The 18,183-nt window shown below is 37.3% G+C and overlaps 1 protein-coding gene across 4 annotated transcripts; it reads right to left on the reverse strand.

Moving 5' to 3' along the window:
• Positions 1–501: 501 nt before the first annotated feature.
• LOC110792059 (oxysterol-binding protein-related protein 4B) lies at positions 502–14,138 on the reverse strand. Of its 4 annotated transcripts, none has more exons than XM_056836915.1 (8): positions 13,921–14,111; positions 9,787–9,951; positions 5,422–5,583; positions 5,088–5,333; positions 4,897–4,993; positions 4,029–4,320; positions 1,484–1,589; positions 502–1,023 (listed from the first exon to the last, which is right to left on the reverse strand). In XM_056836915.1, exons 2-8 carry the CDS (start codon positions 9,826–9,828, stop codon positions 766–768), a joined length of 1,203 nt encoding a protein of 400 aa, XP_056692893.1. In that variant the 5' UTR covers positions 9,829–9,951; positions 13,921–14,111; the 3' UTR covers positions 502–765. The 4 variants fall into 4 exon arrangements, with proteins under 4 accessions (XP_056692893.1, XP_056692894.1, XP_021852548.1 ...); XM_056836916.1 differs by lacking the exon at positions 9,787–9,951 and adding an exon at positions 11,868–11,965 and having other exon boundaries at positions 13,921–14,110; XM_021996856.2 differs by lacking the exon at positions 9,787–9,951 and having other exon boundaries at positions 13,921–14,138.
• Positions 14,139–18,183: the final 4,045 nt, after the last annotated feature.

Here is an 18,183-nt window from a genome sequence, read left to right on the forward strand (position 1 = left end):
TATATTTATGATTCTAGCTAGTAAAGCCTTGATCTAGTGACAACGGTTTATCAAAGGATTATATACAATAGGTCGTAGGTTTAAATCGGCTATTCTCCTTCCCCCATTTATTTCTTTTTAATGCAAACTCTCCGTTTATAATTTATACTACTACGGAGTACTACGTACTCCGTATGTCGTTCGGTTATGGCTCATAGTTCATTTGCAATTAAATAAAATAATAAACACAGTTTCTTAAAATGATCTTCACGAATGTTTTTGCACTGCTCTCAAAAACTTTAATATTTTTGTCCCACTTCTCAGTTTCATCAACTTTTCTTCTTCACTTTTTCTGTTTTTTCCTCTAGTTTTCCCTAACTGTTACGCAGTAATGATTTATGTTCTCTCGTTATTCGAGTGCACAATCTAAATTATAACGTCGTCAGATCTAGGCTAAGTTTCGATTTACTGCTACCACGTACGTACCACTAACAATGAAAACGGCGGCAACAAAATATTAAGTAGGTATGTTAGTAATAAGATGCATGGTCTCACATAATACCGTGAATCAATAGATCGCGTACATTGTGTTTTTTTATGCGAATTATTTATAAGGACAATATAAACTTGCTTATATTTTGACAAACAATTTGCATATTTAATTCATGAACATACATGATACATTCATACGTATACTCTGTTCGAAATTAATAGTACTGTGAATAGTTTGAACTAATAATAGGACAACTCGATCACGCAGGCGAAGTTAGGTTATATGTCGAAAGTTTAAATAGGGAGAATAATTGGAGCTGGTGAGACGGTCTTTTGTTTAGGCGTGCAATCCCAACCATTTTCAGGGGTGTAACGACACAAATCAAAATGCTTGGGAACCCAAATTTCTCCGATGGATTTTCTTTGCTTATGGAGTTCTCTTTCTCTCTCCTCCACCGCTCTCTTTGCCTCTCTTGCTTTGTCCCACTCTTTGTTTATAATACCTTTGCTCACCTCTGCCCATACTGCTGCTGATTCACTTTGCCACACACCCTAACATAAAATTGTATGCGGATCATCAATTATCGCACAACCGCAACATAGTACATGAACTAGAGCATCAAAACTTGATTAAAATCTGCTACCTATATATTGATCATGTTACACTTTGTACAATTATATACTTTAATGGGGTATCACAATTAACTAGACCGAGTTCTACCTGCACCGGCTAACTAAGAATTTGTTCTTTTCACCCAACTTTTACCAAACTATTGTGTTTCAAATAGTTTTGTACTCATTAAGAAATTGACGGGGGTTTGACGTCTCCTTTTGGATTTCCGAGCATACCCTTATTCACGTGTCTAATTTGTAAAAGGAAAAGGAAAAAGAAAAAGTCTTTCATCTATACTCCGTATTTCGGACAAACAACGCGTACATAAACACTAATTTAGATAAGATAAGAGATCGAACACGGCCTAGAAAAACCACACTTTTGTGTTATGAGTAGTACCTCAACAGGATCCCTTAGAGTTGGTGTTGGAAGTGCAGAAATAACCTCTTTAGGAGTGTATAGGACTTTTGTTTCCCCATCTGTAGTATCCTTTATGTATACAATCCTGAACTCAAATAATTTCAAAATCATGTACAGTACGTAATATTATGAAATTAAGAGTTGTTACTTGTTACTACGTAGTAGCTTACTCTCTCAGTCCCAATTTTTTTGTCATTAGACAACTAATTTCTGACAGAGGCAGTAGGTTATGTATTAGTATTACGTCGGATGATTACAAATTTATTATGATATTGATAAATCGTACAAATTTTATGGCATAATCGTAAATAAATAGAGTTTTAAGATACTCGAAACTCAATTTTTATTCATTTAAGCTCAAATATTATGAATAGTACACCCTTATTCATTTAAGCATTTACTAGTATGTGCCCGTGCTAATGCACATGATTTCTACAAAACTAGAAATCTAGTAAAAGTGGTAGCATATGATAGATAACCTTTTAAACAATGTTAGACAATTAAAACGTTGGTAGATGCTTTAGGCAAAATATCATTTAGATGCATCTTGGTGTTTTTTCAATTGTTTTATCATAGCTAGCTTGAAATACACTTATCGGTATTGTATGATATATAGGTGTGTTAGTCGAATTTTACAAAGTGATATTAACTTGATAGTACGTGTCATCACATATTTACGTATCAATTGATTGTTAAAAATATGAATTTTCATAATTATATTTTGATTGATTAATAAGTAGTCTAGATTTACTCTCTTTCCCCTATCCTATCCCAAGAAAACTTCACTTTTTCCCTTTTTCCTCTACTTAATGGACACTTTGACCATCATTGACCAACACCTCGACTTAACCTTGTAGACCACCAAAATCACCCAACTTTAGAACCTCCATCTCAAACTACCTGCCGTATGCACTTAACCACCAAGAAACTCTACCCAGCCACCAGAAAATTCTTCCTAGTTCCTAGCACCGACGAAAATGTATCAACCAACCCAACCCAACCATCCTCAATATCTCCCACCTCCCCGCCACTCAAGGCAAATGTTCCCCCACCTACGACCTAAGAAATTACCCCCTTAAAATTTTAAACCACCTTATAAATCCACATCCACCACAAAATCACCAACCCATCACGTACCCTGCTAAAATATCCATCCAGAATCGCAAATCTTGGTTGTAAATGGTTAATTTTAACCTTGAAAACTTTGATCTTTTCATATTCGAACTTGATTTCTAAAAATAAAATTGGCGGGAGAGGTGTGAGATGGCAATGCTAAGAGAGGAAGCGGGAGTCGCCAAAGCTAAGACAGAAGAAAATGTCATCGGAGCTAAGAGATCGGAGGTTTCCAGTGTTGAGAGAAAAAGAGGTCGGGGGCAAGCTAAGGACGTGATGATGTCAAAATGTTATCCCAAAAAACAATTTATTATGGCATAGAGTACGTTTTGCTTTAATTTCCCTTATTTCCTCTTCTTGATTTTATTTCCTTTTTTCTTTGCAAACCAAACGCTCTATAAGAAACTAAAGAGGAAAAAAATCATAATTTGTAATGTTTTCTTATTGAAAAGGGTAATAAGAAAGTACAAATGAAGTTGATAAGAAAAAACATGCTCATGTGAAATCTTATTTGATTTGTATCGATGATATTTTCAAAATATAAATTTTTATTTTTTATTTTTTATTTTTTATACACATCTTAATTATTAATATCAAATTGTAATAATGTAACTCCATGTATGTGCAAAAAGATCAATATTACTTCTATAGATATTTTTATAAACAAAAATATCAATACTAATTCTATAGCAATGATAAACCGGTAACAAAATTAAATTGACTATATTTTTTAAAATTTTCCCAAATTGTGCTAACAATCTTGAATTTATTTGGAAATAGTCAAACATTATTGACTTAACTATTCCACCTTTTAATTTTAGTGTTTCCATAAGTTGTGAGATATCTTTTTCCAATTATTGATTATTTAATATATTAAATTTTCTTTTTTAGTTGTTGCATAAGAATAGAGAATTTGATGTTTGAAGGTCGTAGAGTGTACCCAATCATTGATTATGGCTTGGTACTCATGAGGAGGGAGAGAGCATTAAAATCAATAAAGAAATAAGAGAGATAAGAAGTAGGGAAGAGAGAGAAGCATGACCTGATCATGCCCATGACCAAAACTAATTTTTGGGCATAAAGTGTAGAGAAGACAAGTGGAAATGAGATCGTTTATTTTTTATTTCTTTATTTTGATATGGGTAGAATAAAATAGAAAAGAGATAGAATTTTTTTTTATTTGATGACCAATTCTTTTTTGTCATCCACTGGTTTTACTCTCACATTCACCAACACTTTGCTTTAATTATATACGTAATAGATTCATTTGATTCACTTTTTTTGTTTCTCTTTTTTTACATCACATTTTTGTTTTGTTTTTCTTACCGATTTAATTATGGAAATTCATGTTATTTGCACTGTTCACAAATCTCAATTATTGATTTTTCATTTTCCGTATCACTGTACATACCTGTCCCAATGGCCATGAATTTCAAATAACTTCTTCATAGATGATGATTCAACAATCTTCCCTTTAATTGCACCATTGCCTCCTTTAAAGCCTAAGAAAGAATCACTTTTGAAGGAAAGTTGAGCTTCAAGATCCGTCTCTTGACACTTGATCTTCACATTTCCAACCCAAGAAGCACCAGGTTTTGGTAATAATCTAAATTGCATTATTGGAGAGTTCATCACATAACTTTCTCCCTTTTGCAAAAGATTTAGTCTCCTCTTTCCATTTATCACCCCATCTATGTAAGTACCTTGATTAAAGAGGAAGGAAATTGATTAAAATCACAACCATATTGAATAAGAAATATGATTAAATAGTTGAGATAAATCTAACAAGATTGCACATAAGTAGCTATGTTTTTTTGAATACATTTGCGAGTTTTTGTGACACAAGGGGTAGTTATGAAGTTTAATATATTAGTTGAAAAGCTATGAAGTGAAAATGACAGTGGACCATACTACAGTCCAGCAGGAAAAAAGCATGGCACAACGCCGTACACAACACGAGCACGAAGGATCGTGGATTGTGCGCATAAAAAGCACAAAGCTATGGGTCGTTAGTTGTGTATGAGCCTCATTTTTTATAAAAAAAAAACACACACAAAGCACATTATTTAAGTGAAATTAGACTTATGTATGAAAGAACGGCACAAAGACATGTGGGCTTGGGTCATGCCCCGACTGCCCTTTTGAAGTTTTTGGGACAACACAAGACTAAACTAGTAAGTTGTGCATATACGGACCTATTTAGGCCCGGCATGTGAACTCGACTTGAGGCATGGGTCAAAGGTAATGTAGCAAATTAAATAATGATAAATTTACAATACCATGGAACTTAGGAATAGCTTGTTGGCACCAAACGAGTTCAATATTGCTGGTTTCATCAGTTGCATGCATCGCAGTTATTGGCGGGTGATGGGAAACCTACAAGAAATTAAGATGATGTTTTCAATTCAATTTAAAATTAAATTTAAATTGAAATTGTACACAAAAGATATGATTGAGTTGAATTACATACTTGTTCAAGTAGGATATTGAGGGTGCCTCTAGACGCATGATGAGTTTCGCCGAGGACGGGGTTGTATGGAGCAACCCCGAACGTAGGTGTTCGAACTGTCGACAGATTCCACGCAATGACGGCGATCATCCGATCAATGGCATTCTCTCCCTTGGCGCATTTGCTAAGCATGTCCTTGTTCACACAATAGACTAGTTCTCCATAGCATTGTAGTTGTGATTTTGGCATGTTAAATAATGGAGGTAACTGGAATTGAAACAATGAAAATAATAAATTTACTTCCTTATAATAACCCGCCTAACAAACGTGGTATATTATTAAGGTATAAACTTGCCTGGAAACGAGTAAGATCAGCTCCAGGTCTAACATTCTTGAAAAGACTAAAAATCAGTTGAAGAATATTGGGAGCCTTATAATCAGTATCCGATGTCCCTTCTAAAGAAAGTGGAGATGTTAATATAACATACTTCTTGTTCTCGATCTCCAAATCCCGAACCTATACATACAATGTCAAAATTAGGTAGCATTCGGGTTTACTAGTCATGTTCATGGTTAAATCAGTTTGAGTTAGTGATCGAAAATTTAGACCTTTCGACAAATGCCACTATTCCGGCCTATACAAAAGTGGTGACAAGTTCAATGGGTTAGAGCTCGTTCCCATTTAAACCAGGCTAGACTCATGAACATGAACAGATGAAGTATAAAGTTCAATAAGTTGGGGGCGTCAAAGGTTTGACCTAGCCCATTTTGGCGGACTAGACTCGTAAATACGAAGAGATGGAGTTGTAATTAGCTAGAAATTTGACAAAATTAAATTACTAGTGCATTCTCAAGTACAAATTGACGAAATTTAATTTTACAAAATTTATTTACTTGTGCATTCTCAAGTACATATTTGACTAAATTTAATTACTTGTACTGATAAAAGGAAAAAGGAAAGGACTTGGACATTGAATGCCGTCAATTAATTTGTCTCCCAACTCAAGGAAACAGACGTACACAATAAAATTGGAAATATATCTAATATCTTGAAGACTTGAATACGGAGTATGTATGGAATTTGGTTTTTGGTTCTTATTGCACATTTGCACTAGACCAGGCCTGACTCAAGGTATGGCTTGGATAAATACTATTCCGTATATGACCACGTATTACTTTGTGACATTATGTGCTAGATTCGTGGGTCGTGCTTACTTAGACATTTTTTTTAAACACGACAATGCACAACAAAGCATGTGAAACTTGGTCCAGAGGTGTAAGGTTCTATTTTTTTGGACTTATTTGCAGTTCATTCAGTTTAGTTCAGTTCAGTTCAGTTCAATTCAACTCCATTCAGTTTCATTCAGTTTCATTCAATTCAGTTCAAAAGAACGGCATTGTGTTCATTTTATTCTTTAATGATCTTATTTTATTATTATAATGTTAATTATTACTATCAATTATATTGTAATGTTCATCTTTATTATTATTATTATTATTATTATTATTATTATTATTATTATTATTATTATTATTATTATTATTATTATTTTAATCAAATGCTAACAAAGTAATTCAAAGTACAAAAAATTAGTGGGAAGCCGAGATACAATCTGGGCCGCTAATCCTCTAGGTATAGCAACGCCTATACTGGTGAAAATATGTCAAATATTGTGCAATCTCGTTTCATTCTCATTAATCACAAACGAAATATAGTACAACTCAGTTACCTAAACCCTAGGTTACATATTAGGTAACATACCATACCTAGGACTCTACAGAATATTGACAGAATAATATCTAATATTCTAATATAATAACATCCCCCCTCAAGGTGGAGCATGAAGATCTCGAATGCCCATCTTGTTAAAAAAAACTCAAATTGCGCCTTCCCCAACGCTTTGGTGAAGATATCTGCTAACTGAACCTTCGTCGACACATACGACGGACTAATGATCCCTTCCTTGATTGCATCTCGAATGAAATGACAATCTGACTCGATGTGTTTTGTCCTTTCATGAAACACCGGATTCTGTGCGATATGCAACGCAGACTGACTGTCGCAGTACATCCTCATACCTTGGTCGTGTGTCACCCCCAAGTCGCGCAGTAGTTGTTTCAACCATTTCAATTCACACGTCAGAGCTGCCATCGACCGATATTCTGCCTCAGCAGACGACCGAGAAACAGTATGTTGTTTCTTGGTCTTCCAAGAAACTGGCGACATACCAAGTAACACAAACCATCCAGTCACCGACCGACGCGTCAGCGGACAACCCGCCCAACCCGAATCGCACCACCCCTCCAACTGCAACGCACTATCCGACCGGAGTAATATACCTTGACCCGAACACTTCTTCAAGTATCTCACTACTCGCAGAGCTGCTTCCCAATGTGCCTCCTTTGGTGCTTGCATGAATTGGGATAGGACATGTACGGAGTCAGCGACGTCTGGTCGTGTGACATCCAAATAAACCAGACGTCCGATCAGACGCCTATACTGCTCACCACCCGACAGGTCTGGCCCGTCTGCCAATCCCAACTTATGATTCTGTTCCATAGGAAAGTCAACAGGCTTTGCTCCCAACAATCCGACCTCTGAGATGATGTCGGGAGCATATTTTCTCTAACACACATAGAACCTTTGACTACTACGTGCCACCTCTAACCCAAGAAAGTACTTCAGAGCCCCGAGGTCTTTCATTTTAAAGCACTCCCTCAAGTATGCCTTAAAACTCTCAAGCGCAAACTTATTATTGCCTGCGATAATCATGTCGTCCACATAAATGAGCACACTTAGCTGCAACATACCTTTAGACAAAGTAAAGAGCGAATAATCCGCCAACGACTGTCGAAAGCCATAGTGCGTCAGTGCAGTCGACAACTTCTGGAACCAACATCTAGGTGCTTGTTTCAACCCATACAACGACTTTCTCATTCGACACACCTTGTCAGAGTTATTCTTCTGGAAACCAGGTGGAATCTTCATATAGATCTCTTCCTCCAAGTCACCGTGCAAGAAAGCGTTGTGTACGTCCATTTGAGGTACGTCCCACTGTTTGACAGCTGCGACAGCTAGAAAAGTCCGAACTGTCGCCATCTTCGCGACGGGAGCAAATGTCTCATTATAGTCCAACCCTTCCTCCTGATGATTCCCTAGACATACCAATTGTGCCTTCAGTCTCAAAAAATTCTCATCCTCATCACGCTTCTCAGTATACACCCATTTACTCCCCAGTGCTTTCTTCCCTTCCGGCAAATTTTCCAACGTCCATATCCCCTGTTCCTCCAACGCGTCGATTTCAGCAGCCATTGCTTGACGCCACCCCTCATGTTGCATCTCCTGTTTAAAACTCTTAGGAACTTGTCGTTCTTGCAATGCTGCTATATAATGCCTGTGTTTTGATGAGAAACACTCATAATTAACAAAATATGTGATAGGATAAGGAGTACCTGAGGGTGATGACGCCGTAGGTGTTTTGTCGGAAGTACTATATTTTTCCCGTATTGTATGTATCACACAATCTTTCAGCTTTGTCGACGAAAACTTCGCACGCTTCCCCCTTCCTAACTCCGTATCCTCCGCACACTGCCTTGTCCCACTCTCATCATTACCCTTCGTCTCATCGACACCTTTCGTCGATGAGACGACGTCTGATTCCACTCGACTAGGTGTATCTTGTTGTTGTTTCTCCCTCACAGGCGACGGCACTCCCCTGTCGTCGCCACTGGTCAACGGCACCTCCTCATTATCACCCGTATGCGACGACACTCCCTCAGTATCACCTGTAGGTGACGACACTCCCTCAGTATCACCTGTAGGCGACGACACGTTCTTAGGACACATAGTCCTACTCTCATCCAAACTCCAATGGTCAAACTCCCCATCACCATCATGCACCAGTGGCAACACATTCGATGCATCTGCGAAAGGAAACGTCCCTTCATGAAACCTGACATCCCGTGAGACGAAGAACTCATGTGTCTCTAGATCATAAAGTTGCCATCCCTTCCTGCCAAACGGATAACCCAGAAACGCACATCTGCGACTCCGAGACTCAAACTTATCCCCTTTACACCGTAGATTATATGCATAACACAGACACCCAAACACTCGGATAAGCACATACGATGGTGGTTTATCAAATAACATCTCATAAGGTGTTTTATTGTCAAGAACCGGGGTAGGTGTATGGTTTATCAAGTAACAGGCAGCCAAAGCACATTCCCCCCAAAATTTTATCGGAAGATTTCCTTGAAAACGTAACGCCCTCCCAACATTCAAAATGTGTTGGTGCTTTCTCTCGACTCTCCCATTCTGTTGAGGTATCCCAACACACGACGACTCAAACAGAATCCCATGTTGACGAAAATGATTTTGCAAGAAATTGAATTCAGTACCATTATCACTGCGTACTACTCTAAGGGATCGGTTAAACTGACACTTAATCATGGCAACAAAATTAAGAAAGGTCGGTTCAACTTCCATTTTATTACTCAGTAAATAAATCCAAACACCTCTAGAATAATCGTCAACAATGGTAAAAAAATACATTGCCCCACAAGACGAGGGGATCTTGTAGGGTCCCCATAATTCAAGATGGACCAATTCAAATGTGCGACTAGCACAACTATTACTAACGGGAAAAATCTCTCTACATTGTTTTGCCCGCGGACATACATCACAAATTGTTTTATTCTTCCTAATCTTATGACTCACATGAGGAAGTAACTGCAATACTCTTTCTGACGGATGCCCCATCCGTTGATGCCACAAGTCGACCACACACTCCACTGATAGCACATGAACCCTCGGAGCCCCACAGAAAAAATATAGTCCTTACTGTCGATCACCCACGCCAATCACCATCCTCGTCGAGCGATCCTGAAGAACACACATTTTGTTAGTAAATTGAGCAGCACAATGTTATTCGTCACTTAATTGAGTTACAGAAATTAAATTGCAATTCAATTTAGGCACGAATAGAACGTTATCGAGCACGAAACCATCCTCCAAGACCACCGAACCATATTGATTTGAATTTGCAGGTTGACCGTCTGGTAACACAACCTGTTGATTGCTTGATGTTTTGATATTTCTCAGAATTGAAATATCACCCGTCACATGACGTGAGGCCCCACTGTCAACAATCCATCGTAAATCAAGATTACCTTGCAACTTGTTTGGTGGTCGTGACAAGATGTCAACAATTTGCTGGACTTGCTCCTTCGTCACACCAACAAGCTCATGATTGGTTGTCGTCACTGCTCCCTGCGATCCGCCTCCACTCATCACAGTGGCTGTCGCCCTTCCTGTGGTATTACTCACGGCATTGGCACGAGCGACACCACTGGTCGACGACGCTGCCCCACGAGTTCCTCTGCCTCCTCTAATCGACGTCCTGCCTCCTCGACTAGGCCCTCTTCCACCCCGTTTCTTCTCATCCCACCATTCGGGAAATCCAATCAGCTGATAACAAGTTTCTTCCTCATGACCCTCACGATTGCAATGACCACAAAATCTGTCACTCGCATCTCCCGATCTCGATCGACCCTTAGTCTCGACCTTGAACGCCATGTCACTCTCCGTACCTCTCGTTGCCTTGGCGCGCATGGTCTCGGTATTCATAACCGTCTGGTATGCCTCGTCGAGGGCTGCCAACGGCGATCTTGCTAACAGTTGTGCACGAATGGCTTCGTAGTGATCGTCTAGGCCAATTAAGAAATAGTGCAGACGATCCTCATCATGAATATCCCCCACCTGCTTCGCTATGTTGCACGTGCAACCCGCACATATACACCTTGGAACTCGTGCATACTGTACGTACTCCTTCCATACCTTTGACAAGCGGCCATAGTACTCCATGACGCCCTCAGACGTGCCCTGCTTGCAGCCACTCAGAGCCATCTTAATATGACAGACCCTAGTGCCCGACACGACGCAGTACCGCGTCCTCAAATGACTCCACAACTCGTGAGCAATATCAAAGACTTCCAGATTCGAACGCAAACTCTCGTCTAAGGTGTTTGTGATCTAAGACACCACCATCGAATTGACCGCAATCCAATGTTTCATCTTCGTCGCGTCCGTAATTGGTTCCTTCACAGAACCATCAAGAAAACCAAATTTGAATTTTGAAATCATCGAGCGACGAACGGCTTTGGCCCACTCATCGTAGTTCGACGCTCCTCTCAGTTTCACAGGGGTGATAACAATACCGGGGTCGTCGCCTGACCCGAGATAATAGTCTTGGTCGACGGCGGCGGCGACTGTCTTTTGTGATGTTTCCTCATCGGTACCCATTGTTATACTCGAGGAATTTGTAACTCCTAATATCTCAGTACTCAACTAGCGAAGGAATTCGCTGTTCTCAAACTCTCTCAAACTCGTGCGGAAAAAAAAAATCTAAGGGTTTTAACCTGGCTCTGATACCATATCAAATATTATGCAATCTCGTCTCATTCTCATTAATCACAAACGAGAATATAGTACAACTCAGTTACCTAAACCCTAGGTTACATATTAGGTAATATACCATGCGTAGGACTCTACAGAATATTCACAGAATAATATCTAATATTCTAATATATTAACAAAATATGAGAAACAACGCGTTATTATTATTATTATTATTATAAAAAATAAGTGGGAAGCCGAGATACAATATGGGGACCACTAATTATTATTATTTTATTTATTTATTATTTACTATTCATTCAATTCAGTTCATTTCCATTCAGTTCAGTTCAGCTCTATATATTCAGTTCAGTTCAGTCAAACAAAGTTCAGAAGAATAGAACCTGATAATCCCAATTTTTTTTTTATTTCAAGATTTGAACTTCTGTTCTTTTGCAACCATATGAAGTATTTCACAATTAAAGTGTGTTCACTTTCATGGCTGCACAAGACAATAAAGACTTGTTAAGATCTTCATACAAAAAAATTATTGAACTTAGGCTCCGTTTGGTAAGGCGTAAAACATTTTCATGGAAAACGATTTTCCCCTTTTTAATCATTTTACGTTGTTTGGTTGGGTAAGGGATGTAAAACAATTTTCCATTACTCTCTTAAATATGGAAAACTCTTTTCCATTTGAAAGGGAGGGAAACCACTTTTCCTTCTTTCCTCCTTACCTCCTCTCCTTTCTTCCCCTCAGTCTTCACCATTTTCTCCCATTTTCCTTTAAGTTACCAAACAAAGGAAAACTAGTTTGGAATTGTGTTTTCCTTTGAAAACTATTTTCCATGGAAACTCGTTTTACAATGAAAATGTTTTACGTCTTACCAAACGGAGCCTTAAGCTAGTACGTTTTTCCTAAAATATTTATTAGGTTGATCCTCTCGTGTAACCTATAATAATCCAGGATTTCGTAAGGTCCAATTATTAGTGGAGATAAAAATTTACCATTTTACTACTAATAGAGTAGTACTGTAGACAGTAGTACGGAGTGTTATTGAAGTTGTTCAAATGAATTGTTGAAGGTTGTTTTCAAAGTTCAATGTGTAGGGACGTCTTAACTAAATTTAATGAAAGGACTTGCACCAAAAAAAAAAAAATTAATGAAAGGACTAACTTTAGATCGATACTAAAATAGCAAACCTGCTAGATTAAGGTCCTTCTCACCATCAACATTATTATTTTCAAACTATTTTTTTTTTTTTGTAAGCAAGAATAATATTAATCACCAAAAACGATTACAACCAAGTTAACTCAACAAGAGACGAACTAACTAGGTTGGACCCTCTCAAAAAAGAGAAGGCAACAAACCACTTACAAATTCATAAACCACAAGTGATCTTGCCTACTAACTGTCTTAGGCATTACAGTCAAAACTCGACTTGTTACTATACTTTTTAAGCTAGAAATAACAGACTCAAAAGTGAGAATACAATACTATTTTCAAATCTTTCAAATTAACCGTTTACCATATTTGTGTTTTAAGGTTTAAAGATTGACAAGTGGCAAGTGCCACTGCAACTTTTTTTTTTTGGTTAGAGAAAAAAAATCAGGCTAACTCGTAAACAATATTTTGTATATGTATACTAGATCAAAACGGATGATGTATTTATATTGACCTAATTGTTATGATTGAGGCTTTGTACACAGTAGTTTTCAGGTTCGATTTCCCCCGCCTCTATTTATAAGGTATATTACCCTTGAGACTCATTCACAATAAAAATGAAAAAAAAATAAAAAATCATGAGTTTCAATCCTCCCTCCCTTTCTCCATTTGCAATTTTGTACTCACTTGCATTGCCTTAACTTGTCACTTACTTCCTCTCAAAAAAAAAAAAAAAACTTGTGACTTACTTGGATGAAAGTCCGGAGTAGATATTAATCCAATAAAAGGAAAAAACATTACATGTAACTTTCTTTTTTCCTAAAGATCGTGGATTATACGGGAACCTCTTACGCGTAATCATAATCTAATGAATTACATAAGCCATACACCCATGGAAAAAAAGAGGTAATTACGATTAGACTTGATTATTGGACAAGGTTACTATCAATTCTACTCACCAGCCACATTCAGAGACCTTATAAGTAGGATTATTATTTAAGCTCTTCCATAATATCTGAAGTTGTTTGGATTAAAACTAGTAATATATCTAGGAACGGAATTACATGTAAACAGACACAATATATTCAAGGAAGTACGTGTATTAAGGATAATATAGTAACCTTAGTGGTTAGGACTGTGTCTCGAATTAGTGGGCTAGTCGACAGAGAACTTGTTTGTAAGCCAGAGAACTAATTTGAGACACAATCCTAACAACTAACGTTATCCTTAATAACACGTAAATAATTCAAAATCAAATACTATATATAAAAATGGGAGAGAGGGATGCATACCATTATTACTCCAAATTGCTTTAGTGATGAATTATTGATTGACGAAGAGAGAGAAAATGGAGTGACAAATCGATGAGTTCAAGTGTTGATTGAAGAGATAAATAATTTTGTGTTGATTCAATGAGGAGATAAAAATATGGTTGTAAGCTAGTAAGAAGGTTTTAAATGTTTTTTATTTTTTATTTTTTTTTTAAAAAGGTTTTAAATGTCTATGATGCCTTTATGGTTATGTAAGAGGGGTAGTTCGTGGTTTGTACTTTGACGCGTAATTGGAGTACTCGTAAATGTATTAATGGTTACTTCAATAACATATTACATGTTCTTTGATTTGTCCGGGTGACCGAAAGAGTATGGATTCAAAACTTACCCGATCGATCTAAACCAACTTGTATTTTTAAGGATCCGGACCGACCCGAGATTCTAAATATTGTTAAAATAGAAAATTTGTAATCCGATGGTATCCAACCCGTTAAAATCGACGATTGATTTCGACCCGTTAATTGACCCGGACTCAAACCTGGCACCCGACCGATATATAACCGATAACAGAACTGGGTCAATTGACCTGACCGAAAAATGACCCGAACCGATTCAACACCAGATCAAATGTCAACCCGAAACCGATTATAACCCGATGAAACTTGTTATTGAACCAACTCGTGACAATCCGTTACCTGATTTTACGCGACCTATTGACAACCCAAATTGTCATTGACCTAACTAAATAATAACTTAAATCAAGTTAATATTACTTTTTATAATTACCTAATCTAGAACAAGTGAAAAGCGTTAAAGCAAAGTTAACCAAATTTATAAAAATTAATTATAACGTTAAAACTTGACTAAACCTGACAGTTATCAGACTCGGTCTTAACCCGTGTCCGATAGTGAACTTGACCTAAATTTTAACCGCCCCGATAATTATCCGATCCGAACTTGACCCGAACCCGAAATTAATTGCTACAAGCCTGACTCACACCCGATTCATTAAGACCCGAACCCGAAATTATACCCGACTAGAAAAAGACCTGACCTGAATCCAACCTATACCGAAATAAAAAATTAACCCGACATGACCATATAAATAATCAACCTTAGCGAACCCGACCTGCACCCGGTGATAAATGACCCGACACGGCTCGACCAGATCATGACTCAATACCCGAGATGACCAGACACGGACCCGACTTGAGTAACCGTTTTGACAGCTCTAATTCGGATAACTAGTTATAGCTTGTAAGTTGTAAAGTATAATGACTGCTGTTTTATGGTTAACTTGCTCGTTTACTCTTTTCCTCCATACTTGATTACCGAGTATGTTTTTATGCAACGAAAGATCATACCAGCCTCATCCCTATCGCCTATCGGCATAGCCAGATCTATTAGGAGGATAGACCGAGGGTCAACGACTTAACGGGTCACTAGCCTACGAATCATAGCCCTTACCCTTCTTACATTCGACTACGTATATATGTATATCATTTATTGCGAAAGGTACGTAATCTCAACCATTCTACTAAGCATTTACTTGACAATTTATTTACAATTTCTTACTTATAGGCATCATAAGAGGTCCTCGAATCACTCCCGTTGGTAACTTAATATTCCTACCCGTGCAGATCCCTATCAAGCTACCAGCACAGAGAATCCAAGATAGAAAATAGGCCTCTCCAACCGTTTCTTCCATACCGCAACAATTAACGCTAGAAGAAGATCTGCACAAGTAGGAACATAAAAGTCATTTAAATGCACAACAATGTTCCTACGTCCAATTAACCACCAAGGCGAAGTAGCTAAAACTGATGGATATGAATAGTCAGAAACGGATAAGCAAAGATAACTATTATTTCCGTAATCCAAAATTTCATAGTCCACATACTCCGTACTTGATTTGATTTTACTCATGATGTGTCACATCGGATTGAATGACGCCTTTAAGACATACTACTTCCATTTCAAAATGGTTTTTGCAGTATTTTTATTTAAGGAGTAAATAGGTTTGGAGGTCCCTTAACTTTGCCAAAAGGAGCAGTTAAGTCCCTCAAGTTTCAAAAGGAGCATTTAGGTCCCTCAAAATTGATGGAATAAGCTATTTTTATTAACACCGTTACATTGAGTAAATAGGTCTGGAGGTCCCTTAACTTTGCCGAAGGAGCAATTAAGTCCCTCAAGTTTCAAAAGGAGCATTTAGGTCCCTCAAAATTGATGGAATAAGCTATTTTTATTAACACCGTTACATTTTCCGTTAAGTTCAATTAAATAATAATAAAACTGATTTTAAATAAAGGGAAATCAATTTACATGTGTATAAATGATTTAAAATAGCTTCTTTTGATTTTGACTTAGCTTTTTCAAGTTCCTTAGCCTTTTCATTTGCTTTTTCACCCTACACATTTCATCATAACAGAGCAATTTAACCCTATACATCTACAATAAAAATTAACAAAATATATTAAAAGAGATGCTAAAATATTTGATCTTGATTAATTCCGAGAAAGAAAAAACTGAGATCTAATCCCCCCAAACAAATAGATTGATCATTTGGTGGAAGATGGCAGTGTATTCCATTGAACAATGATATAGGGATTACAATATGATCGAGTCCTAATTCATTAATATGACTAGAAGTCTAATATACATCAAATATCCCAAGGCAAAATCCTATGAGATATCTAAGTAGTTAAAAATCAAGTGTCGATGTGATTACAAATAGTTCTTACACTTAACTTATTAAACACAAAATCACAACATATATTAATAAAGGATAATCTAGTTACATGACAATGGTCCTTCCCCACTGTACAAGGCTAGTAAATACCCGTTGCCAACCCAATCCTCAAAAGGGTAATACACTTGAACCATAACATAAGACCAACCGAGTAACGGATACCATTTGTGCACAATTTGATCCGACTCACGTTTGTTCGGCCCGGGATACAGACATTCTGGGATACAGACCAACTGCCTCGCGTACCTTCTGTTCACATGCCATCCATTCGTTTCATGTACTGCTTGAAGCCTTGGTTTGATGGCCATCATCTAGAACTCTCGAGGTGAGGCCCCACGAGGTGGATCCCTTCACAACACGCCTTTGTCGAACCCAAGCTTCACTTCATCGAAAAATGATTTCCTCACCATTCGATGATCTGCTTTTCAGGATTCTCCAACATTCACAACCCCTTTGAGAATGACTCAACAAGGGGTCATGGAAGCATGACATTGGAAGGCTACTTAGACAGAGAAACTACGGTCGTGTTTTTTTTATGACTAATTTTTATTTTCTGATATGGGGGGTGATATTTGTATACGAAATCTTCTATGGTTAAGAAGATATTCATTGTGTTGTGATGAATTGAAAGGAAAAAAAACTGGGTTGTTGAGTAGAAGAAGAAATATATATGGAGTATTGAATACAAACCAAGATATAAGAGATGAATATTGTTGTAATGCTTTAAGCCAACCCCCTTGTGTTTATATAGTCAAGGAAGACCAATGGAAGATAAGCTGTTTCTCACATCTCAATGCTCCTCATTAAATACTTAGGAGTAGTTAGTAGACCAAGGAAGACCAAATTAAATATAGTCTTGTTGTAATGCTTTAAGCCAACCCCCTTGTGTTTATATAGTCAAGGAAGACCAATGGAAGATAAGCTGTTTCTCACATCTCAATGCTCCTCATTAAATACTTAGGAGTAGTTAGTAGACCAAGGAAGACCAAATTAAATATAGTGCGTCTGAAATGCAACTTGTATCTAATACAAATGTTTAAATTTCCAGAACAGTGGATACATACTCCGTATATGTGCCTAGTTTGAACACATACTCCGTATTAAGGTTCATTACCTTACTCGGACGAAGCTCTTTTACGTCCTCTTATCTAACGAGTATGACCATTAATTGAATTTCGTTAAATAATACTCTGATGAGCGAGCTTAGCTTTGAGACGAGATAGAACACAAAATGAGGCTCATTAAACAAATCAGTTTGGACATGATCTGAACACAAACATGCTCGTTCATGTTACAAGCTCGTGAACAAGCTCGTTTATGTTCATTTATTTAATTAATTAGACGGGATTGAACACACATCTAAACTTGATAAATAAATTAGATTCAGGAGCATGAAATATTGGACATATCGGTAAGTGCAACGTCTAATTGTAAATTGTAACAAAATTCATAATTCACGTTCTACAAAATTTTTAAGTGTTTTATTTGCCATGGAATGTTAAATACTCTGTTTTTTGAGAGCCTCAACGGCTATA

Source organism: Spinacia oleracea, chromosome 2 (assembly GCF_020520425.1).
Source record: "Spinacia oleracea cultivar Varoflay chromosome 2, BTI_SOV_V1, whole genome shotgun sequence".
Classification (NCBI taxonomy): domain Eukaryota; kingdom Viridiplantae; phylum Streptophyta; class Magnoliopsida; order Caryophyllales; family Amaranthaceae; genus Spinacia; species Spinacia oleracea.

What these genes read in the sequence shown, in the direction of transcription:
- LOC110792059 (XM_056836915.1), bottom strand. Translation starts at nt 9,828, where the DNA reads ATGGGGCATCCGTCAGAAAGAGTATTGCAGTTACTTCCTCAT. An exon ending in TCAATATCCTACTTGAACAA is followed by an intron (nt 4,994 to 5,087) that starts GTATGTAATTCA and finishes AATTTCTTGTAG; the next exon opens with GTTTCCCATCACCCGCCAAT. An exon ending in AGCTATTCCTAAGTTCCATG is followed by an intron (nt 4,321 to 4,896) that starts GTATTGTAAATT and finishes TCTTTAATCAAG; the next exon opens with GTACTTACATAGATGGGGTG.